This window comes from Lissotriton vulgaris, chromosome 3_1 (genome assembly GCF_964263255.1).
Source record: "Lissotriton vulgaris chromosome 3_1, aLisVul1.2, whole genome shotgun sequence".
Classification (NCBI taxonomy): Eukaryota; Metazoa; Chordata; class Amphibia; order Caudata; family Salamandridae; genus Lissotriton; species Lissotriton vulgaris.
Window position 1 is genome coordinate 634,850,631 of NC_141689.1, and position 27,365 is coordinate 634,877,995.

General features: G+C 48.8%; 1 protein-coding gene across 1 annotated transcript in view; it reads right to left on the reverse strand.

The window, feature by feature from the left end:
• The window catches only part of SKIC3 (SKI3 subunit of superkiller complex), a 1,256,060-nt gene that overhangs the window by 33,426 nt on the left and 1,195,269 nt on the right, over positions 1-27,365 (reverse strand). The window contains exons 38-39 of the mRNA XM_086960925.1: positions 10,910-11,062; positions 4,474-4,604 (exon numbers count right to left, since the gene is read on the reverse strand). Coding sequence (XP_086817051.1) covers positions 4,474-4,604; positions 10,910-11,062 — 284 coding nt within the window. The remainder of the gene's footprint in view (positions 1-4,473; positions 4,605-10,909; positions 11,063-27,365) is intronic.

Here is a 27,365-nt window from a genome sequence, read left to right on the forward strand (position 1 = left end):
TTGCCAAGGTTTGTTGCCCCAATCCTGGGTCCAGCATCGCCGACAGCAGACACCTTCGTGGGACAGCTCGCACCTCCAGCCTGGTCGCCGACAACGCCTCCTGGTCCGAGGGACAGCAGAGTCCAGCGTCTCCCACTCACCTGGTCGAGGTGACTTCATCCGGTGCCATCCTGGTGCCCACCTAATCACTGGCTAGTGATTAAGAACTGAGTCCCCTCTGCTTTCAGGTCGTCTCCATCTTCGATTCAGGCTTGGATCACTCCGGACATCTTCACTGGTCGCCTGCCAGCAACTTCTTCTTTCAGGCTCCATAGACTTCAACGAGGATTCCCGACGTCTTTTGAACCCTATGCAGCCGCAGCCCCTGGGCTAGGTAACCTGAGCATTTCGGTGCTCCAGCGTAGGTTCACTATCTAAGTGTCCAGATCCTTTTTCGTTTTCAGTCTATCTAGTCGGATTCGTCCGATAACAGTAACTTTACAAATACTAGCCTCCATAGACTTTGTCCCACATCCCGCGTGAGAGTGCACACTCTGCACCCGATCTCCCTAGGCCTCCTGCTCCTAACCTGAAGGTTCAGTAGTGTAGTCCTAGCGATCCTGAAGCCTCTGGATCTTGTTACTTACCTGCTAGTATTTCGCATTCCACTTTTAGTGTATATGGTCTTTCGTGCCCTTTGGGCATTTGTGTAAATTGTGCAACTTGAAGTATTTTCGTAAGAGTTTTGTTGTGTGCTTAGCTCCCTGACTCATAAAGAGATCAGGGTAGACTTGTTATAAATAAATATCCTTTTATTTTCATAACAACTTGTGTGGTGTCCTTTCACTTGGTGTTCAAGGGGTATATGTGATGGTATAACAGCTGGCTTAACACGCCCTCTAGAGTTTAGCCTAAAGACTGCTCTTGTCCATGCTACTAGGATAGCTGGTCTATAAGGTTGACTTACAACCAATCATCAATAAGGGTCGTTTGGTATGATACTAAGTGATCACTAGAATAGTGAGCACTATATATCAGGCCAACTTCTCACAGACGTCGCCTCTCCTTCCTGTAAAATCTTCTTTGCCTCAGACGTAGATTCCGGAGGCAGCTGGTCAAGGTACGGGGCGACATCGCACCAGAGCTGGCGGTCGTACCTACACAGGATCGCTAGGGCATTAGCCGCTCGCAGCAGCAAACTTGCCATCGATGAGAATCTCTTTCCCACGTTATCCAACCTCCGCCCTTCCTTGTCCGGAGGAGTTGTTAGTGGAGCAGAAGGGTTACGTGATTTTCTTTGCGCCGTCTGCGAGATCACAGAGTCTGGCCTTGGGTGACCTGTTAAAGCCGCAGGAGCATCATCGGTCGTCTTGTATTTTTTATCTAGACGCGGTAGCAGCGGGACCACCGTCGCCGGGTGTTTCATAGCCTTTATGCCCTCTTTCCATAGGTGATCCACAATAGGAATGGACCTAGTAGTTTTCCGAAAGGGTTCCTTAAAATCATATAAGAAACAATCTGTAGTAACTTTAGGCATGGCCAATTTAAATCTTGCAGCAGCTCTCTCCATCAGCAGATGGAAGCCCCCAATGTCCGCTGGCGGGGAGTCCGCCGGGTCCGGGACTGGTGATGAGGGATGTTCAATGACATATTCATCATATTCCGTATCGGGATTAGAGACATGATCGGACTGCTGGTCCTCATCCGAGGAATCATCATCATCATGGGCCTCTTGTAATCCAGAGGAATCCTGATGGAAGGACTTTGAGGCTGAGGGGAAGATTGAGCCGTAGGCGTCACAAATGAAGCCGGAGCCCCTGTAGGCGTAGCAGGCGTTGACGGAACTGGAAGAGGCCTACTTGCCTTAGATTTATAGTCCTGCAGCATCTTATGCAGATCTTGAAGGAAAGATGCTGGCACTGTAACCATTTCCTGTTCAGATTGCTGCTGCTGCAGCTGAAGATGAACAACCTCCTCGTGGCCGTATTCGCCCTCTGAGTCAGTGTCCTGGCATTTGACAAAAAGCTGGGAGGGACTATTGGCATAGCTGTAAGCAAACAAAATACAGTTGATTGGCACCAAGGGGAATTTTAAAGACCATGCTCCAACATGTTCCCTATACATATATCACAACCAATATATTGGAGCGTCTAGCGCACAGTGTGTTCTCACAGTGTACCCAAAGGAAACAGCTTCAAACCAAATGTATCAAAGAAAAAAGAATCATCCCTACAGTGATCAAGGAGGGATGCCCATCAGTCACCACACGGAACCGCCCTTCATCATTTGGGATTCCACCAAGGCCATTGCTGGGATAGCCCATCAACTGTCACGGTCGGGGGTCCTGATGTTGGGAGGAGCTCCACCGCCGGGCAGTAGGGTCTAACTGGGGTCTTGCTTCTCAAGTTATGAGGATGTAAATGTCAAACCCTGGGGGACTGATGTTGCAGTGCTCAAAAGGTGTGAAATAATGAACAAAACTAGTGAGTGTAAAATAGGATAGGGGGGTACTTAAAACTTTATTTTGGTGTTACCCTACCTTCCAATGTTAAAAAGTAGTAGTTAAATGACAGTCAGAAAAGAAATAAAGACCGTCTAAATGTAAGGTGTGGTCGACATGTTTCAGCAAATAATAGACGTGTTTGTCATTGCTTTCTTCAGGACCATATTAATAATAGCTACAGCAAACAAGGTGATCGTGATATGATAAGTGCTCAAAATCAAAATACGATACAAAGATCACATGATATCTCTTGGTGTTCTGCTCCCTCTTAACATGATTTCATTTCTGTAAGAGGTATAGACCTCACCCCACCTGGCCACGGCTCAAGAAAGAGGAGAAGCACCGCTCTGTCCGTCGGTACTACAGCGTTCATAATGCACTTAAGAGTATATGGTATAGCGTTATCATGGAACAGCTATTAGGACTTGGTTCCGCAAGCTGCAAACGGGCTCAGCTCATGCCAGAGCACCATCTCACATAATTCCAAGCACTCTGCCTTCAGGATTGATAAGGCCTGCCATAGGAGTGACTGATAGGAGGATATGTGTCCATTTTGGGCTTAGATATAGGGATACTATATCTAAAGCAAAGGGTGATTACACCACCTTGCCCCAGCTGATTGATCAGCCAGTTGTGTCAGATTTGGATGGCCAGCCAGGGGTGGCATAATGCATGCTGCAGCCCCTGGTAGGCCCTCGGTGCACCTATGCCCTGGGTACCTAAGGTACACTGTACAGGGGCTGATAAGGTGACTCAGTATCCAATTAGATATGTACCTAAGGTACATGGAGTCCATTTTACAGAGAGAGCAGGAAGCCTGGGGTCCTGGATAGCAGGATCCCAGGCCAACTAAGTCGAAAACCAGCAAAACACCAGGCAAAAAGTTGGGGGCAACCATAGTCAGACATCCACCTTCCTACACCGACGCGCAGGGGTACTGCTGACGAAAACTTTCCGAATCCAGTCTGATGCCTGGGGATATTCTAAGGTAAGGAATCTAACACTAACTTGTTTCTTTCAGATAGGAAGAGCCGTAGGAAAAGCCTTTGTGTTCAGATTTAACAATGAAGGCTCTGCCACCTGGCTCTCTGACACATGATGAGAGGGCAAGACCTTTGGGACACCATTAGTAGGTCTACAGCATCTGCCAATCTATGTAATGAAGAACCCAAAAAGAGCTATCCCAAAAAAGAGCTATCCCCAAAAACTTCTAAATGGCCTTATTAAATGGAAACAAACGAAGAAGACGGTTGTAAAGGTTCTATCAAATTATACTTTGGTGTTTCAGAAAGGAAAGTCAGCTCCTAAGTCTCTGAAGCTTTATGCACCATAGTGGCAAAGTAAAAGACTTCGTCTCAAAGGCAAGCCTCTGGTTCAGATGGAGGAAGTAAATTACCAGTCTCGGAGGTGTAATCTTGTGTGCAAACAATCTCTATCAGAAATATTTATGGCGTCCAAATCCGATCTCTAGTGGTGGCAGGAAGGGGAATGGCACTGTGGTCCAAGACTTCTTTCTAGGTGTATAGGCTAGACCCTAGAGAGGGACTGAGTTGTGAGGTGTACAAATTGCACTTCCCTGTCGGCCTTGGCAAAGCACAACTTGGTCTCCTGCTCCCTGATGGCCTTCAGGTGCATGAAAAAAACACCAATTGCTGTATCATTGAGTGGCAGGCTCAGTATATGATATAAAAAGACATAATTGAAAAGTACTAGAATTAGGTCCACATTTCCTCAAACCACGCATACTGTACATTAGGACTCAATAAATGTTGAGCTGGTTAGGTTAAGCAGACATTTTCAGATTTTAGGCTCTATGTTTAACATGTATCTTTTTAAAAGAAAGTGGGAACTAGTCTTCCCAAAAGTCACCATAATGTTTATGCAAGTAATTTATTGAGTTGCTTTTTCTGAAGACTGCATCTTTATATGTAAAGCAAATATTCTCAAAATAAACTCGACAAAGGATGAAAATTCTGCAGAACATCTCTTACCTTGCCCCTATTTTGATGTTGAACTGCTGTAGCCCTTGAAGTAAAATAGCCAGTGGACAGAAGGAAATCTTCAAGGCTTCAGCAACTGCCTCCTGAACCAGGGCCGGCCAATGATTATTTGGAATTTTTGCCTATTTTGAAAATTTATGTACAAAAAAAAAAAAACAACAAAACACTGTTAAGACAAAAAAGATTATTTCTGTTACTTGATTAGGGAAACTATTATAGATCCTGTTACGAAACATTGTTTAAATACATTTTAACACATTTCAGTAAAAAAGATTTAGACACAAATAGTTTTAGGATTCTGATTTGCATTTGATTTTTGCTATTTATATAAAAATCATACCTGTCAACGAGTCCGGTTTAGTTTGTTAAACCATAGTACAACCATAAGTATCTGTAGCTATGAGCAGTCAGGCTTACACACAGGAACGCGTGTAAAGCATTAAACTGCACCAAAACAATTCAAGAGGAAAGAAACTTAAGACTCAGGGAACCCAACACCAATGTACAAATATTTATGAATTTATGGACACCAAAATTAAAAAGACCAATCCAGAGACATAGATTTTACGAGGAACAGTAAGGAAAATCCTATTTACCAGTATACATCTGTTCTTGGCATGTAGAGCTGCAGATTTCTACAGCTCTACATGCCTGGTGTTGGGATCGGATGCACAAGTTACTACTTGTGTAACGATATATCTGTAAGAGACATTAGTTAGTGATAGATTCCTTACCTTAGAATATCCCCAGGCGTCAGACTGGATCCGGAAACATTTGCGTAGCAGTACCCTGGCGCGTCGGTAGGCGTCGTCTGCGGCTCCGCGTCCGTAATCGTGATGACGTCGTCGGAGTACTTAGACGCCGCCTCCGCGTGCTGACGTCAGTTCTTAGCAACAGCTTTTCCGCGCCAGAAGCGCAGAGCCATGACAAAAACCAACACTGGTGCCATGAAACTAGAGCCCTCAGCCCCACAGGGGGTTCCTTCTTAGCCAAGGAGTAACACGCCTGGATACACAAGATAATCCACCGCGAGATGGTCCGCTTGTGCACCGCTTTCCCTTTCTTAGCGCCCACGTAACCAACAAAAAGTTGGTCATCCACCCGGAACTGGCGTGTGCGATCCAGATAGAACGAGAGCGCATGTTTTGGGTCCAGACCGTGGAGCCTCTCTTCCTCTCTCGAGGGATGCGGAGGCGGAAAGAAGGTGGGCAAGGTGATAGATTGCCCAATATGGAAGGCCGTGACTACCTTGGGTAGGAAGGAGGGCCTTGTTCGTAACACAACCTTGTCCGGATGGACTGAAAGGAAAGGAGGTTTACAGGATAGAGCCTGGAGCTCACTCACTCTCTTGCTCTTGGCAGAGGTGATGGCTACCAAGAAGGCAGTCTTCAAAGTGAGAAGGCGAAGAGGGCAGTTGTGAAGTGGCTCAAAGGGAGCGCACATCAGAAATGTCAGAACCAGGTTCAAGTCCCATTGAGGCATCACGAAGGGAACAGGAGGAAAGGTATGAGTGATGCCCTTCAGGAATCGATTAACGATAGGGAACTTGAACAAAGAAGGTTGATCAGGCAGCCTCAGAAAGGCTGAAAGAGCTGAGAGATAGCCCTTGATAGTGCCCAGAGCAGAGCCCTGCTGGGCAAGAGAAAGAAGAAAGAGGACAACCTCAGAAAGAAGGGCATTAAGGGGATCCACAGCCTTTGCTGTGCACCATGCAACAAATCTGTTCCACCTGCAGGCGTATACCGACTTTGTGGAGGGACGCCTGGCTGCCAGAATGATGTTGCAAACTTCAGGAGGCAAGTCAAATGGCCTCAACTGCCGCCGCTCAATCTCCAAGCATGGAGTCGGAGACTGGACAGGTTCGGGTGGAGGACCGTCCCCTGCTGCTGCGACAGAAGGTCCTCCTGAAGAGGCAGACGAACCGGGGGATCGACTGACATACTGAGTAGCTCGGGATACCAGTATCTTCGTGCCCAGTCCGAAGCCACAAGGCTGACTTGAGTCCGGTCGCGCCTGATCTTCTTCAGCTCTCTGGGCAGAAGTGGTATAGGCGGAAAGGCGTACAACAGACCGCAACTCCACTCGCGACGAAAAGCGTCTCCGAGCGAGTGCCGCCTTGGAAATTCCAACGCGCAGAACTGATGACATTGCACGTTCTCTTCAGTGGCAAAAAGATCTAACCAAGGCTCTCCCCATCGCAGAAAGAGACCTTGCGCCACGTCAGAGTTCAGACGCCATTCGTGATCCATCAAGCACCGACGGCTGAGTTCGTCCGCCCTGGTGTTCAGAGAACCGGCCAGGTGTTGAACCACCAGAGTCACGCCCTGATGTTCCAGCCATTGCCAGAGGCGTAGAGCCTCCTGTCAGAGGGTCCACGACCCCACCCCGCCCTGTTTGTTGCAGTACCACATGGCGGTGGTGTTGTCCGGACATTGACCGGACCGGACTGGACATCTTCCTCCTGGTCGCCTGCAGCATCTTTTCTTTCAGGCTCCATATACTTCAATGCAGAAACCCAACACGACTTCGCACCTATGCACCCGCAGCCCGTGGGTGAGGTAACAAGAGCATTTCGGTGCTCAAGGGTAGATTGACTCTCCTAGTGTCCAGATTCACAGTCGTTTTAGTCCTATCTAGTCAGGATTGTCCGTACTCACCTTTTTCGTAAACTGTACTGTCCATTGACTTTGTTACGCATCTCGCGTGTGAGTTCACACTCTGCACACGCGTTCCGTGGGCCTCCTATTACTTACCTAAAGTTAGGGTAGTGTAGTCCCAGCGATCCTACATCCTCTGGACAGCTCCATTCCTTCTATCGACTTCCTTATACCACTTGTTTAGTATATGATTTGTTGCGCCCCTAGGGCAACACTGTAACTCATGCAACTTAACGTATTTTTCTTAAGAGTCTTGTCATGTGCTTAGCCCTCTGACCTCATAAAGAGTTCAGAGGTGTTTGTTAGTAAATAAATATCTTGTTTATTTTCATAACTACCTGTGTGGTGTCCTTTCATTAGGTATTGAAGGGGTTATATGTGGTAAAACAGCTGTCTTCACATGCCAAAAGAGTTTAGCCTAAGACTGCTTTGTCCATGCTACCATTAGGATAGCTGGTCTATAAGGTTGACTTACAACCAATCACCATAAGGGTTGTTTGGACTGATACAAGGTGATCACTAGAACTAGTGAGCATCATATATCAGGCCAACTTCTAACAGTAAAGAAACAACTTTATTTCAGGTGTAGCTCTGGTGCAGATAGTATTTTACAAAGAAGGCTTTAGTACATTCACTCCACGTTATATCATAAATCCCAAATTATTCTTAATATCCAGGCAATTTTGAAAGCAATACAATGTAGTTGAGCAGCCTCCAAGTTATGCACACAATGATAACATGTCCTGTCATACTGCATAAGATGAGTGTTAATGTACGAGTTACTTACCTTACATAACAATGTATCTGGTAGAGACGATTCTAGCCGCAGATTCCTTCATATAGAATTAACCCCAGGCCCCCCCCCCCCGCGAACCAAAGGAAGAATGAACCGCCCCAGACGGAGCCACCCGAGTACCGAATACCAGTGTAAGGGTCCTCGCAGAATAGGGGAGCAAGGAAGGGCCGTGAAAGAATCTGAGGCTAGAATCGTCTCTACCAGATACATCGTAACCGAAGGTAAGTAACTCGTACATGATAGAGACTACTAACCACAGATTCCTTTACGTAGAATAGATACCCTAGCAATACCCCCTGGAAAGGATGGTCTGCGAAAGGACCCCACCAGCCAATAAAAAACAGAGGGCCCCACAGGGGACCAGATCTGTGGACCAGGTAGAACCTGGTCTCTGCCAGGCAATGGGAACTCCCACAAGCAGAACCCCACAGACCCCAAGAGGATGAGGAGGGAGAAGAAGGCTGAAGAGGCCCGTACACTCACAGCGGAGGAATCAAGGGCAAGGTTGAAGAGGCTGAAGCACCTCACTTCTCCACGAGGTAAAATAGCTTCCGCCCAGTACCAAGACAGGAAAAGCGGCAGAGAAGCCAGGAGGGCCCAAGGAAACGAGGGAAAAGAAAGCAAACCCACTCCAGATGGAGAGCATCCTGCCAGCCAGAACAGTGCGAGCAGTCAAAGCTGCCAGAAGCAAGAAGAACAGCCCGAGGCCCCAAGAAGGCCGAGGAAGCGGCGCCTGGCAAGGGAGAACACAGGATCAGGGAAATGAGGAGATGCCCGGGCACACCACTACGAGTGGCCGCACACAGGACTTCAGGAAGCAAAAGCAACCTACTTAAACGCCATGGAGAACAGGCACCCAAAGGCGACTGGAACACCCTAGCAGAGAGCAAGCCATATGACAGCCACCACTACCCCCCATAGGTTACTTAAGTCCTGAGATATGGGAAAGCTCTTTGGAAGAACTTCCGCAGCAGAGGCAAAAGCAAAAGAGCCACGGGGAAAAAAACACCCCTCTGGAAGGCTTGACAAGCAGCCCAAGCAAAGCAGAAGGCCTAATCTCTGGGCTAAGTCTGCGCAACAACTCCTGCAGAACACACACACATAATCAACACAAGGCCATCCAGCAGCCAACAATGCCAAAGTCCCAAGGAAGGACGCAAATGGCCAGAAAACATTCTCCACAGCCAGAACCAACGGCCTAAGAAGGCCCAGAATCAACCCGACTCAGAAGTCACTGAGGTGGGGACGGCGTCGACCTGACCTCCACCGTGGTAGACACCCGCATGGGGACCGAGAGGGGCCTGGGGAGTGACACGAAGACCTCCGTCAGCTGCGGCCCAGAATGAGGCGTAGATCGCTCGGAAACCCATGAGGCAGTGCCAGGGACGATTCCACCTCCGACTAGCCCCCCGTCGAGGACGCTGCTTGTGGGGAGGGACGAGAGGGGCCCGGAAAGAGGCGAGGAGTCCTCACCACAATCACTGACCCCTGTGGCTCCGCACGGTCCAGCTGCTGCCGGCGCCATGGCGGCGTCACATCAGCCTTAGACAGGACCACCTTGTCAAAGGACCGAGAGGGGCTCGGGGATGCGACCCAAGCCCCGGCGACCTCCCGCGACACCACAGGGACTCCCTCAGGAGTATGCGGCGAAGCAGAGAAGCCGTGGCCTGAAGGAGGTGACCCAGAGGAGCCGCACCCCAACAGCACCACACGCTCCAAGCCTGGATCCGAACCAGTCGGCGCCGGGGCCGGAGCCACCGGTGGCGCCGCGGAGGGCCCTGCACAAGGGGAGAGGTTCGCCGACGCCCCAGGAGGGGAAGACGCCAGCGAGGCCTGCAAAGCAGCCGATATGTCTCCATTTGGACTCTCGACCACCCCCACACCGGGAAACGGTGGATAGGACGACACGCGGGCCGCATCACCCGCAGAGAGCACATGTCCCCAGCAGGCCGGAAACCAGTCCCCTGGGACAAACTGCGACACTTACCCACCGGGGAGCGACGCTCATGTGACATCGGAGAAGGGTGAGGACGACGACCAAGGCCAAACCTGAAGCCGTCCGCCGAAGCAGACCGAGGGGAGGACGTCGACCTGGAGAGACACGCAGAGAGAAGTTCCATACGGCGCTCCCTCCGCGACTTTGGCTTCAACTGTTGACAGGCCCCGTAGTCAGTAGTGCTGTGATCCTCCCCCAAACACCACATACAAATGAGGTGCGGGTCCGTCGCCGACATAAGAAGCCCACAAAACATACAAGTTTTGAAGCCCGAAGGCATTCGCACACTGTTCCACCAAAAGAAATGGAGAAAAAGGGGCCTAAAACAGGCCTGTAGCAAGGACCGGATCCATGTTGCACGCGGGAAAGGAAAAATCTGACGTAGGCGCGCCAGGGCTGGTCTTATGTGACCTCGCTGACGTCACGAACACGGACGACGCCTGGGCGGAGTCGAGTGATGTCGCCCGCCCCCGGTGTGCAGGGATGCTGTGGGAAAAAAGTTTCTGGATCCAGTCCCATGCCTGCGGATGTGGTCAGAATTTTTCAGTGTGATATCATCTATTCAGAGATTTTCACCCTATAATGAGGACCAACATCTGGAGTTTGGTGCTTACTGAACCTTAAAATACAAATGTTCCAGTATTTACCTGCAATTGTCCCCAGTAAATATTGACAGGATTGACCTGCTAATAATTATGCAGAGAATGTGAACTTAATTGTATAACTCATAATTAGTTAAATATTGCTTTCTATTATGCACCTTCTATTGTGATCCCTACTGAACATAAGCCCATGGCTATTCACACCATGTGCAGTAACAGGCGTTCCGACCCGCTCGTAATGAGGGTCTCAAGATTCAGCTGTGATCACATTTACAACGCTTGCATATGGAACCAAAGAAAATTATTGACAAGAATATGGTGCATTAAACAGCTCTAGCAATGATTCTAGAACTAATTAAATTGAAGGGATACGCACCAAGCACACTTTATATGCAAGCATAGCTAATCGCAGTAGACTGGAAAGCTTCCCATTCCAATTGCTTTGCTGAGATGCCAACTGAAGACCTTTTCTGTAACACATCTCTGCTGCAACCATCATTCCCTGGGACTTGTAGACTTCGGCCAACCACTAAAAAATGAAGAATAAAAGGTGCAAGATTTTTAGTCACAACAATTACAAACTACAAAATGTATAATATAAGTTTTTTATCTGTTATGCAAAATAAGAACTTTAGATCGCTATGTTAAAAGCTTTTAAAATCAGAGTTTAGACATTATTCTCATGAATAATATAACAGGGTCTCTGAAAAGTAATTCAAAAATTAAATCAGTACACTGTCCTTTTTAATACCTATATCTTATCTCAGTTGTGTGCATAACATGTCTCTATTGAAGTATCTACTCCGAGTTACTCTATGGAGTGTAATTATTTTTTTTATTCAATTCTTTAAATATCAATCAGACCATATAAGTTACTAAGCAACTAAAACCTTCAGGAGGTAAAAATAAAATGAAAAGAAACATGTAAAATAGTACTTTACAGAAGATAGCGTAAAATGTGTAAAAGCCAAACCCTAAGCTGCAAACACAGACCTAAACCAAGAAAAGCAAAATTTATTGTAGTAATACTAAGCATGCCCTCAATAGATTCCTTAACAATGAATATTTGAAATTCTTCCAGAAAGGCAAGCAAGAGCTAGATTTTAGGAACATAGGATATCAGTGGGAAAGTCCTCTAGAATTAAGAAACACTTTGGCAGCCACTGTCTTTAAAAGACAAACTTAGACTACTGATGAATTGTCATTAAACCTTACACTCCCTTGAGCTGCTATGGACTTTCAGAAGATGATAGACAGAGTTTCAGGATCATACAAAGACTAGTGCCTCATTAGCCTGTTACTAGTCAGAAACAAATGCACACATTAAAGGGGTGTACCTTCATACAATCATTTGGGATGAGATATTAAGATTCATAGCCAATCCTCTTCAATCCTTCTCCCACTGTAGCAGTAACTATTATGGCTCATCTGTGACCTTGGAAAAACCAGTGTTACATCTGCTCAAACTGGCAATTTTGCCTACATTACAATTATATGTAACTGGTATCCAAATTCACACTAAATTCATGCACAGAAAGGGGAATTGTACAAAAATGTAACTTAGAAAGCAGATGACCAAGTTACTTACCTTTGGTAATGCCTTTTCTTGTAGAGACTATCTAACCGCCGATTCCTAACCTGAGAATATTCCCCAGTCATCAGCCTGGATCTGGAAAACTTTGTTGTAGTACTCCTGCATGCCGGAAGGTGGCGCGGCCGGCTCCGCAACGACCTTTTCTACGCTGGATGTGACTTGAGCAGTTGCTATTCGTGTCCACAGACAAAAAGCCAAAATCAATTCTGTCAAGGCCAGTGGGAAGATTTCTTAATAGAGTTCTTTTATGGAGAATGAGTCCAGTATCGAGAATGAGGAGGATGAGGAATCTGCGGTTAGATAAGAGTCATTACCAGAAAAGTGGTTACCGTAGGTAAATAACATGTTCTTTAGAGAGACACTTCTAACTGCAGATTCCTCACCTTAGCAGTACCTGCCAGGAGGTGGGTCTTTGAACGGGCTCAAACCAAAATGTCCTGCAGGACCGAATACGCAAAATGCCTGTTGCGCTAGTACTTTGTGAACGTATGGACACCCATGTTGCAACTTGCAAATGTCCAGGACAGGCACTCCGCGTGCCAATGCAGTAGTAACAGCCATGGCTCTGGTCGAATGAGCCTGCAAGCCCTGAGCAGGCTGCTTCTGAACTAAATAGTAGCAAATCTGGATGCAGTGTATGATCCAGCGGAACATAGTCCGCTTTTGCACCGCTCTTTCCTGCTTCGCTGCCATCAACCCAATGAAGAGCTGATCATCCGCCTGGTGTTGTCTGATATGATCAATGTAGAAGCTCAGTGCCCTCTCTTCGGGTCCAGACGATGGAGACGATCCTCGTCCTCATAGGTGTGAGGTGGAGCGAAGAACGTTGGCAGGTAGATGGATTGACCAATTTGAAACAGCATAATCACCTTTGGCACGAAAGATGCATTAGTCCAGAGAACCAGCTTGTCAGGTTAGAAGGTTGTATACGGTGCATTAACTGAGATATACCTAAGCACGCTCACCCTCCAGGCCGATGTTATGGTGACCAAAAATACACTCTTAAGGGTGAGCAACCTTGGAGACAGCTATGGAGAACACATAAGTAAGGTCAAAAACAAATTCACGTCCCACTGGGGCAAAATGAAAGTAGAGGGGTGGGGGGGAACAAATTTTGAAGTCCTTTAAGGAAAAGCATCACAACTGGCGATTTACAACACAAAAGCTGTCTGGCAACTGCCAAAAGGCTGAAATAGCTGACACATAGCCATGAACTGCGTCCAAAGCAAGGCCTTGCTGGGGTAAGAATGATCCAAACAAGAAAACCTCGGACAGCCTGGCATGAAGTGGGTCAATCTGTTAGGTCGTGCAGCAAGCCACAAACTTGTACCAGTGACAGGCCTCAGAAAATCTACTTGCCCACTCGCTATGGTGAGTTAGATTTGATCAGGTCGATGTATAATTTAGGAAATACTCATCCATTCTGAAAAGTTGACAACGATCTGGTGTTCAGTTCAGTCAGAAAGCGAAGGTAAAGATGCCTTTAAATCTTGTTTTTATCTTGTCACATTTGCTTTGTGTTCAGAGACAGAGGCCAGAAGTCAATTTACAATTACTTTTCCTTTGATGGCTGCAGAGTTCCAGGATTTTGTAAAGTGAATTGTCTGACCTGCCGTACGAAGTATGAAATGAACGGCTGTAGGGTATAAGGTTTTTCTAAACACATTTAAATACCTAATGCACAAGTTACTCACATTCGGTAACAATATATCTGTAAGACACAGTAGTAAGTATTAGATTCCTTACCTTAGAATATCCCCAGGCATCAGACTAGATCCGGAAAATTTTGCGTAGCAGTACCCCTGCGCGTCGGTAGGCGTCGTTTGCGGCTCCGTGTCTGTCGTCTGCGCCGGGATGACGTCGGAGTACTGAGACGCCGCCCTAGCGTGCCGACGTCAGTTCTTATACACAGCTTTTCCGCGCCAGAAACGCAGAGCCATGATAAAAAACAACACTGGTGCCATGAAAACTAGGGCCCTGAAAGGGGATGACCTTAACCCTAGATATCGGTTCGCAGAACGGGGAGGATGGGTGGGGCGGTAAGTAATCTAATACTAGCTACTGTTTCTTACAGATATATCGTTACCAAAGGTAAGTAACTTGTGCATCTGAAAGAAACAGTTCAGTATTAGATTCCTTACCTTAGAATAGATACCCCAGCAATACCAACCCCGGTGGTGGGTCTGCGAACAAATGATCACACCAGAAAGTCCTGGAGAACGGAACGTCCGAAAAAGCCATCACTCCGGACTTGGCTGTCCAGGCAGTAGTGTCTTGCGAACGTGTGCAGCGAGGCCCACGTAGCTGCCTGACAGAAGTCGTGCAAGGGGACTCCCCGACCCAGGGCAGTTGTAGCCGCCTTGGCCCGAGTGGAATGGGCACGTAGCCCCACAGGAGGCTCCTTTTTAGCCAGAGAGTAACAAGCCTTGATGCACAAGACGACCCATCGAGAAATGGTCCGTTTGTGCACCGGCCGTCCCTTCTTAGCGCCCACGTAACCAACAAAGAGTTGGTCATCCACCTGGAACTGGCGTGCGCGATCCAGATAGTATGAGAGCGCACATTTTGGGTCCAGACAGTGGAGCCTCTCTTCCTCTTTCGAGGGATGCGGAGGCGGAAAGAAGGTGGGCAAGGTGACGGACTGCCCAATGTGGAAGGCTGTGACTACCTTGGGCAGGAAAGAGGGTCACGTCCGCAACACAACTTTGGCCGGAAGGACAGAAAGGAAAGGAGGTTGAGAAGAAAGAGCCTGGAGCTCACTCACTCTCCTGGCAGAGGTGATGCAACCAGGAATGTAGTCTTAAGATTAAGGAGACGAAGAGGACAGTTATGAAGTGGCTCGAAGGGATCGCACATCAGATAAGTCAGAACAAGGTTTAAGTCCCACTGAGGCATCACGAAAGGAACAGGAGGGAACATATAAGTGATGCCCTTCAAAAACCTATTTACAACTGGGGACTTGAACAAAGAGGGCTGATCAGGAAGTCTTAAGAAGGCGGAAATGGCAGAGAGGCAGCCCTTGATAGTGCCTAGAGCAGATCCCTGCTGGGCAAGAGAAAGAAGAAAGAGGAGAACCTCTGAAAGAGGGGCAGAAAGAGGATCCACAGCCTTTGCTGTGCACCATGCCACAAATTTGTTCCACCTGCAGGCGTATACCGATTTTGTGTAGGGACGCCTGGCTGCCAGAATCACATTACAGACTTCAGGAGGCAAGTCAAATGGCCTCAACTGCCGCCGCTCAATCTCCACGCATGTAAGTGGAGACTGGACAGGTTAGGGTGGAGGACCGTCCCCTGCTGTTGCGACAGAAGGTCCTCCTGAAGAGGCAGACGAATCGGGGGATCGACAGACATGCTGAGTAGCTCGGGATACCAGTATCTTTGTGCCCAGTCAGGAGCCACAAGGATGACTTGGGCCCGGTCGCGCCCGATCTTCTTCAGCACTCTGGGCAGAAGTGATATAGGCGGAAAGGCGTACAACAGACCGCAGCTCCACTCGCGACGAAAAGCGTCTCCGAGCGAGTGCCGCCTTGGAAATTCCAACGCGCAGAACTGATGACATTGCGCGTTCTCTTCTGTGGCAAATAGATCTAAGCAAGGCTCTCCCCACTGCTGAAAGAGGCCTTGCGCCACGTCAGAGTTCAGACGCCATTCGTGATCCATCATGCACCGACGGCTGAGTTTGTCCGCCCTGGCGTTCAGGGAACCTGCTGGGTGTTGAACCACCAGGGTCACGCCCTAATGTTCCAGCCACTGCCAGAGGCGCAGAGCCTCCTGGCATAGGGTCTGTAAGAGAATAGGGTCTGCAATCCTATGGTCACCCCCGATTTTTGTTTTTTGCTTCACTGGTTTACGACTTTCCCTGGCTGTGGGCCTGCTAATCAGACCCACAGCCTAGCTGTTCTCTCTCTAAATTGACAAGCATGTACCTTAGGTGCATTTACCAATTGGTACTGGGCCACCTTATCAGTCCCTGTACAGCATACCGTAGGTATCCAGGGCATAGGTGTACCCAGGGCCTACCAGGGGCTGAAGCATGTATTATGCCACCCCTGGCTGGCCATCTAAACAGACACAACTGGCTGCACGACAGCAGGGGCAAGGTTGTGTAATCACCCTTTGCTTTAGATATAGTATCCCTATATCTAACCCTAAAATGGACACATATATTCCTATCAGTCACTCCTATGGCAGGCCTTATCAATCCTAAAGGCGGAGTGCTTAGAATTATGCGAGATGGTGCTCTGGCATGAGCTGAGCCCGTTTGCAGCTTGCGGAACCAACTCCTAATAGCTGTTCCATGATAACGCTATACCATATACTCTTAATTGCATTATGATCCTCGCGGTCAAATGCTAACTTTGGTATAGCATTATCAAAACATGTTGAGTAAGGTGTCATACGAATTGGAATACTACCCCCTCGCCAATTCTGGCGACGGGGGTAGCATTCCACCCTTCTAGAGGGACACGACATGTATGTAACTGTGAATCCCGGTTAAAGTTAACTCGAGCCTCAGCATCACAAAATGGATGCTGCCACCACAGACACAAGTCTGACCTCCTGCTGCTGGGAGTCCTTCCAGCGAGGGAGGCTCGGACAAAGGGTTTCCTGCCTTGGGAGGTGCTAGCACCACCCCAGACAGGATTTTGTGTATTAGGTAGGACAGGGCTGAAAGGAATGAGACATGCCTGTGGCACACAAGGTGTCCCTGTGCATATGCCGGTCTAAACCAGTTCCTGGGGCACTCCAGCCCCAGAGCTGGTGCAAGACCGGACAAAGGAAAGGGGTGTAACCACCCCCCTTCCTGGTCCCACCCAGAGGAGGGACCTAGTCGTAGTGCAGCCTCCTTTAGCTGAATAAAGGTAGGAGCTGGTCCCATTCCAAATTAGAATATCCTGATCAACTTCAATAGAAGAAACTCTGGACCTCGACGTTCTGCTCCACAGAAGACAGAAGGAATCTCCCTTGTGGGCAAGGAGTGTCCACCCTGCATCTGCAGGCACCATCAGCGTACCGCGACTTCCCTTTGTCGTCTTCCTGCACAGGATCCAGACTTCAGAGCCCTACGAGACCCGGATTCCCAGACCTCTCCGACCTCTACCTACAACTCCAGCACAGCTGGGACCCGTGGGTGCGACGAAACACGTGGGACCGGCACTCTTGAAAGAAGCAGCACTTCGCTCCAGCACGACTCCTGAGGTATCCTCATCCAAGTGCTCTGGGGACTGAGAAGCCCCGAATCCGAGCAGCTCCTTCACTGAAGATCAGCCCTCTAGCATCCACGAGATCTGCGTGGGGCCCTTCTGCTTGCCTGCTGCTCGACGCGTTGTCTGGTCACTTGCCGGCCGGCTTGTGGCCTCCTAGACGACGAACACCGACAACTTTGCTGCTGGTCTGGTTGCTCCAGACTGGCCCTTGCTCCCTTCCAAAAGAGGAGCACCCCGGACCCTCCTGGTCCACTCCAGACGCCGTTTCCACTCATTGCGTGGGTTGCCTTTGCCAAGGCCTGTTGAACCCGAATCCGGAGACGACACCGCCGACAGCGAGAGCCTGCGTGGGACAGCTCGTGCCTCCATCCTGGTCGTCGAAGACACCACCTGGTCCACGTGGCTGCTGAGACAAGCGTCCACCTTCACCTGATCGCGACGACGACATCTGGTTCCACTCCTGGTTCCACTCCAGTCACTGGCTAGTGACTTTGAACATTGTCCCCTCTGTTTTCAGGTTCCTCTCTTCACCAATCCACCCTTGGATTGCACCGGACATCTTCCTCCTGGTCGCCTGCAGCATCTTTCTTCAAGGCTCCATAGACTTCGACGCGGAAACCCGACACGACTTCGCACCTATGCACCCGCAGCCTGTGGGTGAGGTAACACGAGCATTTCGGTGCTCAGGGGTAGCTTGACTCTCCTAGTGTCCAGTTCCATTGTCGTTTTACTCCTATCTAGTCAGGAACGTCCGTACTCACCTTTTCTTTAAACTGTACTGTCCATAGACGTTTGTACGCATCTTGCGTGTGAGTCCACACTCTGCACACGTGCTCCGTGGGCCTCCTATTACCTACCTCAAGTTAGTATAGCGTGGTCCCAGCGATCCTACAACCTCTGGACAGCTCCATTCCTTTATTTGACTTTCACATTCCACTTACTTAGTATGTGGTTTGTCGTGCCCCTAGGGCACCATTGTAAATCGTGCAACTTAAACGTATTTTTTCCTAAGAGTTTGTCATGTGCTTAGCCCTCTGACCTCATAAAGAGTTCAGAGGTGTATGTTAGCTAATAAATAACTGTTTATTTTCATAACAACCTGTGTGGTGTCCTTTTCATTTGATATTCAAAGGTTATATGTGGTAAAACAGCTGGCTTCACATGCCATAAAGAGTTTAGCCTAAAGACTGCTTTTGTCCACGCTACTAGGATAGCTGGTCTATAAGGTTGACTTACAACCAATCACCATAAGGGTTGTTTGGACTGATACAAGGTGATCACTAGAACTAGTGAGCATCATATATCAGGCCAACTTCTCACATTGGTGTGCAGCTGTTGGGATTTGAGCTTGCTGTTGTTTTTACCAAATATAATCTGAGATATCATTTGAAAAATCACATAAGGTACTATAGGTACATATAACAAGCTTAGAAAAACTCTGAGTTCTACTGAACCAGCTGTTGTAATAGAAAGGGAGTAGCACACCCTGACTACAACTCTTAGCAAGAGATCAGTAGGTAAACACATAGTGTAGGTAAGTGCACAACTTACACCTCACTAGAAAAGCATGTCTACCACAGGAGGGAACACAGAGGCTCCCCTTGTGGTTGATGACCCTCCATAGGTCACTTCCAGATATGCAGCCCTTAGCTTCCAGGAGATGAGACAATTGGTGCTAGCACCGCCCCTGACAGGAAACCCTTTGTCCAAGCTCCCCTCGCTGGAAGGACTCCCAGCTGCAGGGAGTCAGACTTGTGTCTGTGGTGGCAGCATCCATTTTGTGATGCTTAGGCTCGAGTTAACTTTAACCGGGGTTCACAGTTACATACATGTCGTGTCCCTCTAGAAGGGTGGAATGCTAACCCCGTCGCCAGAATTGGCGAGGGGTTAGTATTCCAATTCGTATGACACCTTACTCGACATGTTTTGATAAAGCGATACCAAAGATAGCAAATAACCGCGAGGATTATAATGCACTTAAGAGTATATGGTACGCGTTATGATAGAACAGCTATTAGGACTTGGTTCCGCAAGATGCAGACGGGCTCAGCTCATGCCAGAGCACCATCTCACATAATTCCAAGCACTCTGCCTTCAGGATTGTTAAGGCCTGCCATAGTAGTGACTGATAGGAATACATGTGTCCATTTTAGGGTTAGATATAGGTATACTATATCTAAAGCAAAGGGTGATTACACCACCTTGCCCCAGCTGTCGTGCAGCCAGTTGTGTCAGATTTAGATGGCCAGCCAGGGGTGGCATAATACATGCTGCAGCCCCTGGTAGGCCCTGGGTACACCTATGCCCTGAGTTACAGGCTCTGATAAGGTGGCCCAGTACCAATTTGTAAATGCACCTAAGGTACACGTGTCAATTTAGTGAGAGACCAGCTAGGCTGTGGGTCTGATTAGCAGGCCCACAGCCAAGGGAAGTCGCAAACCAGTGAAGCAAAGAACAAAAATCTGGGGTGATCATAGGATTGCAGAACCTACTCTCCTACAGGCTTAACCTTGGTAATAGACGAGTTAGGTCTCACTCCAGAGGCTCTAACAGATCTGTTCGTACCCATGTCTCTCAGGCATCTTCTCAGAGAGGGATGACATCCCCTCAGAGAAGAGAGCATGAAGCTAAGATGAGGGAAGTCCATCTGAGGATTGAAAGGGAAGAACTTGCCCTTGCCAAAGAAAGACTTGCCTTTGCCAGAGAGCAGAAATTGAGTGGGGCAGACCCCACTGGTGGCAGCTCCTCACTACTAGAGCTGAGGATGCTAACGATTACCAAGTCCTGAAGAATACACTGATTGATGGGGTTGGCTTAACAACTGAGCAGTACAGGTTGCTGTTCAGAGACACCCAGAAAATTCAGTCTCAGGATTGGGCTGACTTTGTTGATTGTGCCACTAAGGCTTTTGAAGGCTGGTTACTGGGAAGTAAAGTTACTGATTACACAGGATTATATAATCTAATTATGAGAGAACAAATCTTACGTAATTGTCAAAATCAGTTGTTGCATCAGCACCTTATTGATTCAGATCTGACCTCTCCCCAAGAATTGGGAAAGAAGGCAGACAGATGGGTCAGGACAAGGGTCAAGCAGCAGAACCAGAACCAGGGTGGTGGCCAGAAGAAAGCAGACCAGAAGGGTAATGAAAGTAAGCAAAATGACCAGAAGTCTTCAACAGGGCCCCAACAATCTAAGGAGGGTGGGACCCAGAATTCACAAAAGAAAAAGAAAAATGGTCAGAAGAAACCATGGTGCCAATACTGTAAAAGTAATACTCACTGGTTTAGTGAGTGCACCAAGAAAGGCCCAGCTCCTACCACTACTACCCCTAAGGCACCTGCAACCCCTAGTTCAGTTAGTAGTGGTAGTGTTCCCCCTAAGGCTATAGTGGGGTTGACATTGGTATCTGACAGCTCTGACCTAGTCAGAGTACCTACCCAGGCTGTTCTTGTTTGTACTGGGGACATGGATTTGACCTCTACAATAAGTCCCAGTACTCTGGGCAAGTACAGGCAGACGCTTTTAATCAATGGAAAAATGGCTCAGGCCTACAGGGACACCTGTGCCAGTGTCACTATGGTGACACCAGCATTTGTGGACCCTGGACAGGTAATACTAGGTTCAGACTACCTAGTGACCAATGCTAGCAATGTCACTACCAACCATAGTATGGCACTTGTTAATTTCTCCTGGGGAGGGGTAAATGGCCTCAAAAGGGTTGTTGTTAGTTCAGACCTCCCAGTAGACTGTCTTTTGGGCAATGATTTGGAATCCTCCCTATGGTCAGATGTGGAGTATAGGACTCATGTGGAAATGTTAGGTTTGTCAGCACATGTCCTTGCTGTGATTAGGTCACAGGCCAGGAAATGCCCAGCTGAACTAGTGCTGGATCCTGGAACAATGGACTAGACACTAACCAAGAGTAAGAACAGTAGGGTTAAGGCAGTGCCTTCCCCCTTGCCTCAAGGTGAGGATCAGCTCTCACAGGAGACTGACCCAAAGACCCCAGAAGGAACTGTCCTAGAAGAACTTGAGCCTGATCAGGTTGAGTTTCTTGGGACGGGGGACCTTCCAGGGCAGACTTGAGCCAAGCACAATTAGACTGTTCATCTCTTGACCCCCTCAGACAGAAGGCTGCTGCTGAGGCTGCAGGGAATGCCACAGGTACCCATAAAGTGTACTGGGATGATGGACTCCTTTACTCTGAGGCAAGAGACCCCAAGCCTGGGGCTACCAGGAGGCTGGTCATCCCCTTGTCTCTGAGAGGTTTCCTTATCACCTTGGCCCATGAAATTCCCCTTGCAGGTCACTTAGGCCAGATCAAGATTTGGGAAAGACTAGTCCCACACTTTCACTGGCCTCATATGTCTGAGGACACTAGATAAGTTTGTCGCTCATGTGTCACCTGTCAAGTCAGTGGCAAATCAGGTGGCACAGCAAAGGCCCCCCTTATACCACTACCTGTAGTGGGGGTACCCTTTGAAAGAGTGGGGATTGACATTGTTGGACCAATGGACCCCCCAACACCATCTGGGCACAGATTTATACTGGTGGTAGTGGATCATGCCACCAGGTATCCAGAAGCTATTCCCCTTAGGACCACTACAGCTCCTGTTGTGGCCAAGGCCCTTCTCTCAGTTTTTACTAGAGTGGGGTTTCCTAAGGAGGTTGTCTCTGACAGAGGTGCAAACTTTATGTCAGGATACTTGACTGCAATGTGGAAGGAGTGTGGTGTTAATTACAAATTCACCACCCCCTATCACCCACAGTGCAATGGGCTTGTTGAGAGATTCAACAAGACCCTCAAAGGGATGATAAAAGGGTTACCTGAAAAGCTTAGGCGAAGATGGGACATCCTTTTACCCTGCCTTTTGTTTGCCTACAGAGAGGTCCCACAGAAGGGGGTTGGCTACAGCCCTTTTGAACTTCTGTTTGGGCATTCTTTAAGAGGGCCCCTTTGTTTGGTGAAGGAAGGATGGGAGAGACCTCTCAAAAAGCCTAAGCAAGACATAGTGGACTATGTACTTGGTCTCCGCTCCAGGATGGCAGAGTACATGGAAAAGGCATCTAAAAACCTTGAGGACAGCCAAGAACTGCAAAAAGCTTGGCATGACCAAAAGGCTGTCCTTACTGTTTACCAGCCTGGACAGAAGGTGTGGATGTTGGAGCCAGTGTCCCCAGCAGCTCTCCAAGACAAATGGTCTGGACCCCATACCATCATTGAACAGAAGAGAGAGGTCACCTATCTGGTAGACCTTGGAACTCCCAGGAGCCCTCACAGAGTACTTCATGTGAATAGGCTCAAGGCATTTGTCAACAGGGAAGACATGGGCTTGCTCATGGCTACAGATGAGGGACAGGAGGAAGAGAGTGACCCTCTCCCAGACCTGCTCACTCAGAACCCTGATGATGGGTCAGTAGATGGTGTAGTCTTTTCTGACAGCCTCTCTGAACCTCAACAAGAGGATTGTAAACAGGTTCTTCAATCCTTCAGACAAATGTTCTCTCTGACACCCAGTCAGACAAACTGGTGCACCCATGAGGTGGACACTGGTGACAGTCTGCCTATAAAGAGTAAAATCTACAGGCAACCTGACCACGTCAGGGACTGCATAAAACAAGAAGTACAGAAAATGTTGGAATTGGGAGTCATTTAACCCTCAGAGAGCCCTTGGGCTAGTCCTGTAGTTCTAGTGCCTAAACATCACACCCAGGATGGTAAGAGAGAGATGAGGTTTTGTGTAGACTACAGGGGTCTCAATGCTGTCACTAAGACAGATGCCCATCCAATACCAAGAGCAGATGAACTCATAGATAAATGGGCTTCTGCCAAATTCTTGAGTACATTTGACCTGACAGCTGGTTATTGGCAAATCAGGTTAGCTGAGGATGCCAAGGCCAAAACAGCATTTTCGACCCTAGGAGGTCATTACCAGTTTGTGGTGATGCCCTTTGGTTTGCAAAATGCACCTGCCACTTTTCAAAGGTTGGTGAACCAAGTTCTCTCTGGGCTGGATGACTTCTGTGCAGCATATCTAGATGATATTGCTGTCTTTAGCTCCACCTGGGAGGATCACCTGATCCACCTGAGGAAAGTTTTGGAGGCCCTGCAAAAGGCAGGCCTCACTATCAAGGCTACCAAGTTCCAGATAGGGCAGAGTCAAGTTGTATACTTGGGCCACCTTGTAGGTGGAGGCCAAGTTCAACCTTTGGAGAGCAAGATACAGGCCATAAAGGACTGGGCTCCTCCAACCACCCAGACACAGGTCAGAGCTTTCTTGGGCCTGTCTGGTTACTATAGGAAACTTGTCAGAAATTATGGAACCATTGTGACTCCACTTAATGAACTGACAAGTAAGAAAATGCCAAGAAATGTTCAGTGGACAGTTAGCTGTCAGAAGGCATTCGATGACCTAAAGCAGGCCATGTGCACTGCACCTATTCTCAAGAGTCCAGACTACTCCAAGCCATTCATTGTCCAAACAGATGCTTCTGAGTTGGGTGTGGGAGCTGTTCTAGCTCAACTGAATATTGATGGTCATGACTAGCCCATTGCTTTTATAAGTAGAAGGCTGACCCCTAGAGAGAAACGTTGGTCAGCTATTGAGAGGGAGGCCCTTGCTGTGGCTTGGGCCCTGAAGAAGTTGAGGCCATACTGGTTTGGTACTCACTTCAAGATTCAGACCGACCATAAGCCCCTCTTATGGCTAAATCAGATGAAGGGTGAAAACCCTAAGCTTCTTAGCTGGTCCATTTCCCTACAGGGGATGGACTTTACAGTGGAGCACAGACCAGGGACTGACCATGGCAATGCCGATGGTCTCTCCAGGTACTTCCACTTAGAACAAGAAGACTCACCTGGTCAAGGTTAGTTTAATGTCCCTAAGTTTGGGGGGGGGGGGGTTGTGTAAGAGAATAGGGTCTGCAATCCTATGGTCCCCCCCGATTTTTGCTTTTTGCTTCACTGGTTTACGACTTTCCCTGGCTGTGGGCCTGCTAATCAGACCCACAGCCTAGCTGTTCTCTCTCTAAATTGACAAGCATGTACCTTAGGTGCATTTACCAATTGGTACTGGGCCACCTTATCAGTCCCTGTACAGCATACCTTAGGTATCCAGGGCCTAGGTGTACCCAGGGCCTACCAGGGGCTGAAGCATGTATTATGCCACTCCTGGCTGGCCATCTAAACAGACACAACTGGCTGCACGACAGCTGGGGCAAGGTGGTGTAATCACCCTTTGCTTTAGATATAGTATCCCTATATCTAACCCTAAAATGGACACATATATTCCTATCAGTCACTGCTATGGCAGGCCTTATCAATCCTAAAGGCAGAGTGCTTGGAATTATGCGCGATGGTGCTCTGGCATGAGCTGAGCCCGTTTGCAGCTTGCGGAACCAAGTCCTAATAGCTGTTCCATGATAACGCTATACCATATACTCTTAAGTGCATTACGATCCTCGTGGTCAAATGCTAACTTTGGTATAGCATTATCAAAACATGTCGAGTAAGGTGTCATACGAATTGGAATACATCCCCCTCGCCAATTCTGGCGACGGGGGTAGCATTTTACCCGTCTAGAGGGACACGACATGTATGTAACTGTGAACCCCGGTTAAAGTTAACTCGAGCCTCAGCATCACAAAATGGATGCTGCCACCACAGACACAAGTCTGACCTTCTGCTGCTGGGAGTCCTTCCAGCGAGGGAGGCTCGGACAAAGGGTTTCCTGCCTTGGGAGGTGCTAGCACCACCCCAGACAGGATTTTGTGTATTAGGTAGGACAGGGCTGAAAGGAATGAGACATGCCTGGGGCACACAAGGTGTCCCTGTGCATATGCTGGTCTAAACCAGTTCCTGGGGCACTCCAGCCCCAGAGCTGGCGCAAGACCGGACAAAGGAAAGGGGGTGCAACCACCCCCCTTCCTGGTCCCACCCAGAGGAGGGACCTAGTCATAGTGCAGCCCCCTTTAGCTGAATAAAGGTAGGAGCTGGTCCCATTCCAAATTAGATTATCCTGATCAACTTCACAAGAAGAAACTCTGGACCTCGACGTTCTGCTCCACAGAAGACAGAAGGAATCTCCTTTTTGGGCAAGGAGTGTCCACCCTGCATCTGCAGGCACCATCAGCGTACCGCGACTTCCCTTTGTCGTCTTCCTGCACAGGATTCAGACTTCAGAGCCCGACGAGACCCGGATTCCCAGACCTCTCCGACCTCTACCTACAACTCCAGCACAGCTGGGACCCGTGGGTGCGACGAGACACGTAGGACCGGCCATCTTGAAAGAAGCAGCACTTCGCTCCAGCACGACTCCTGAGGTATCCTCATCCAAGTGCTCTGGGGACTGAGAAGCCCCGACCCCGAGCAGCTCCTTCACCGAAGATCAGCCCTCCAGCATCCACGAGATCTGCGTGGGGCCCTTCTGCTTGCCTGCTGCTAAACGCGTTGTCTGGTAACTTGCCGGGTGGCTTGTGGCCTCCTAGACGACGAACACCGACAACTTTGCTGCTGGTCTGGTTGCTCCAGACTGGCCCTTGCTCCCTTCCAAAAGAGGAGCACCCCGGACCCTCCTGGTCCACTCCAGACGCCGTTTCCACTCACCGCGTGGGCTGCCTTTGCCAAGGCCTGATGAACCCGAATCCGGAGACAAAGACACCACCTGGTCCACGTGGCTGCTGAGACAAGCGTCCATCTTCACCTGATCGCGACGACGACATCTGGTTCCACTCCTGATTCCACTCCAGTCACTGGCTAGTGACTTTGAACATTGTCCCCTCTGCTTTCAGGTTCCTCTCTTCACCAATCCACCCTTGGATTGCACCGGACATCTTCCTCCTGGTCGCCTGCAGCATCTTTCTTCAAGGCTCCATAGACTTCGCCGCGGAAACCCGACACGACTGCGCACATATGCACCCGCAGCCTGTGGGTGAGGTAACACGAGTATTTCGGTGCTCAGGGGTAGCTTGACTCTCCTAGTGTCCAGTTCCATTGTCGTTTCAGTCCTATCTAGTCAGGAACGTCCGTACTCACCTTTTCTTTAAACTGTACTGTCCATAGACGTTTGTACGCATCTCGCGTGTGAGTCCACACTCTGCACACGTGCTCCGTGGGCCTCGTATTACCTACCTCAAGTTAGTGTAGCGTGGTCCCAGCGATCCTACAACCTCTGGACAGCTCCATTCCTTTAATTGACTTTCACATTCCACTTACTTAGTATATGGTTTGTCGTGCCCCTAGGGCACCATTGTAAATCGTGCAACTTAAACGTATTTTTCCTAAGAGTTTGTCATGTGCTTAGCCCTCTGACCTCAAAGAGTTCAGAGGTGTATGTTAGCTAATAAATAACTGTTTATTTTCATAACAACCTGTGTGGTGTCCTTTTCATTTGATATTCAAAGGTTATATGTGGTAAAACAGCTGGCTTCACATGCCATAAAGAGTTTAGCCTAAAGACTGCTTTTGTCCACGCTACTAGGATAGCTGGTCTATAAGGTTGACTTACAACCAATCACCATAAGGGTTGTTTGGACTGATACAAGGTGATCACTAGAACTAGTGAGCATCATATATCAGGCCAACTTCTCACAGGGTCCACGACCCCACCCCACCCTGTTTGTTGCAGTACCACATGGCGGTGGTTTTGTCAGTGATCACCTGCACTACAGTCTCCCGGACAGAGGGGAGGAATGCCTTCAGTGCAAGCCGGATCGCCCGCAGCTCCTGAAGGTTGATGTGGAGCCGGGACTCAGCCGGAGACCAGAGGCCTCTGATTTCCGCCTCTCACATGTGGCCCCCCACGCCCTGGAGGAACCCGTTCGTCACAACTACGTGCTCCGGTTGGGGTAAGGAGAGGGATCTGCCGCTGACCCAATCGCGGTCCGTGAGCCACCACTGCAACTGTCTTGCAGTGCCCTCCGAGATCAAGACATGGTCGGACAAGTTGCCCTGATGCTGGGCCCATTGAAACTTCGGGTCCCACTGCAGAGCCCGCATCTGCCACCTGGCGTGATGCACCAGAAGGA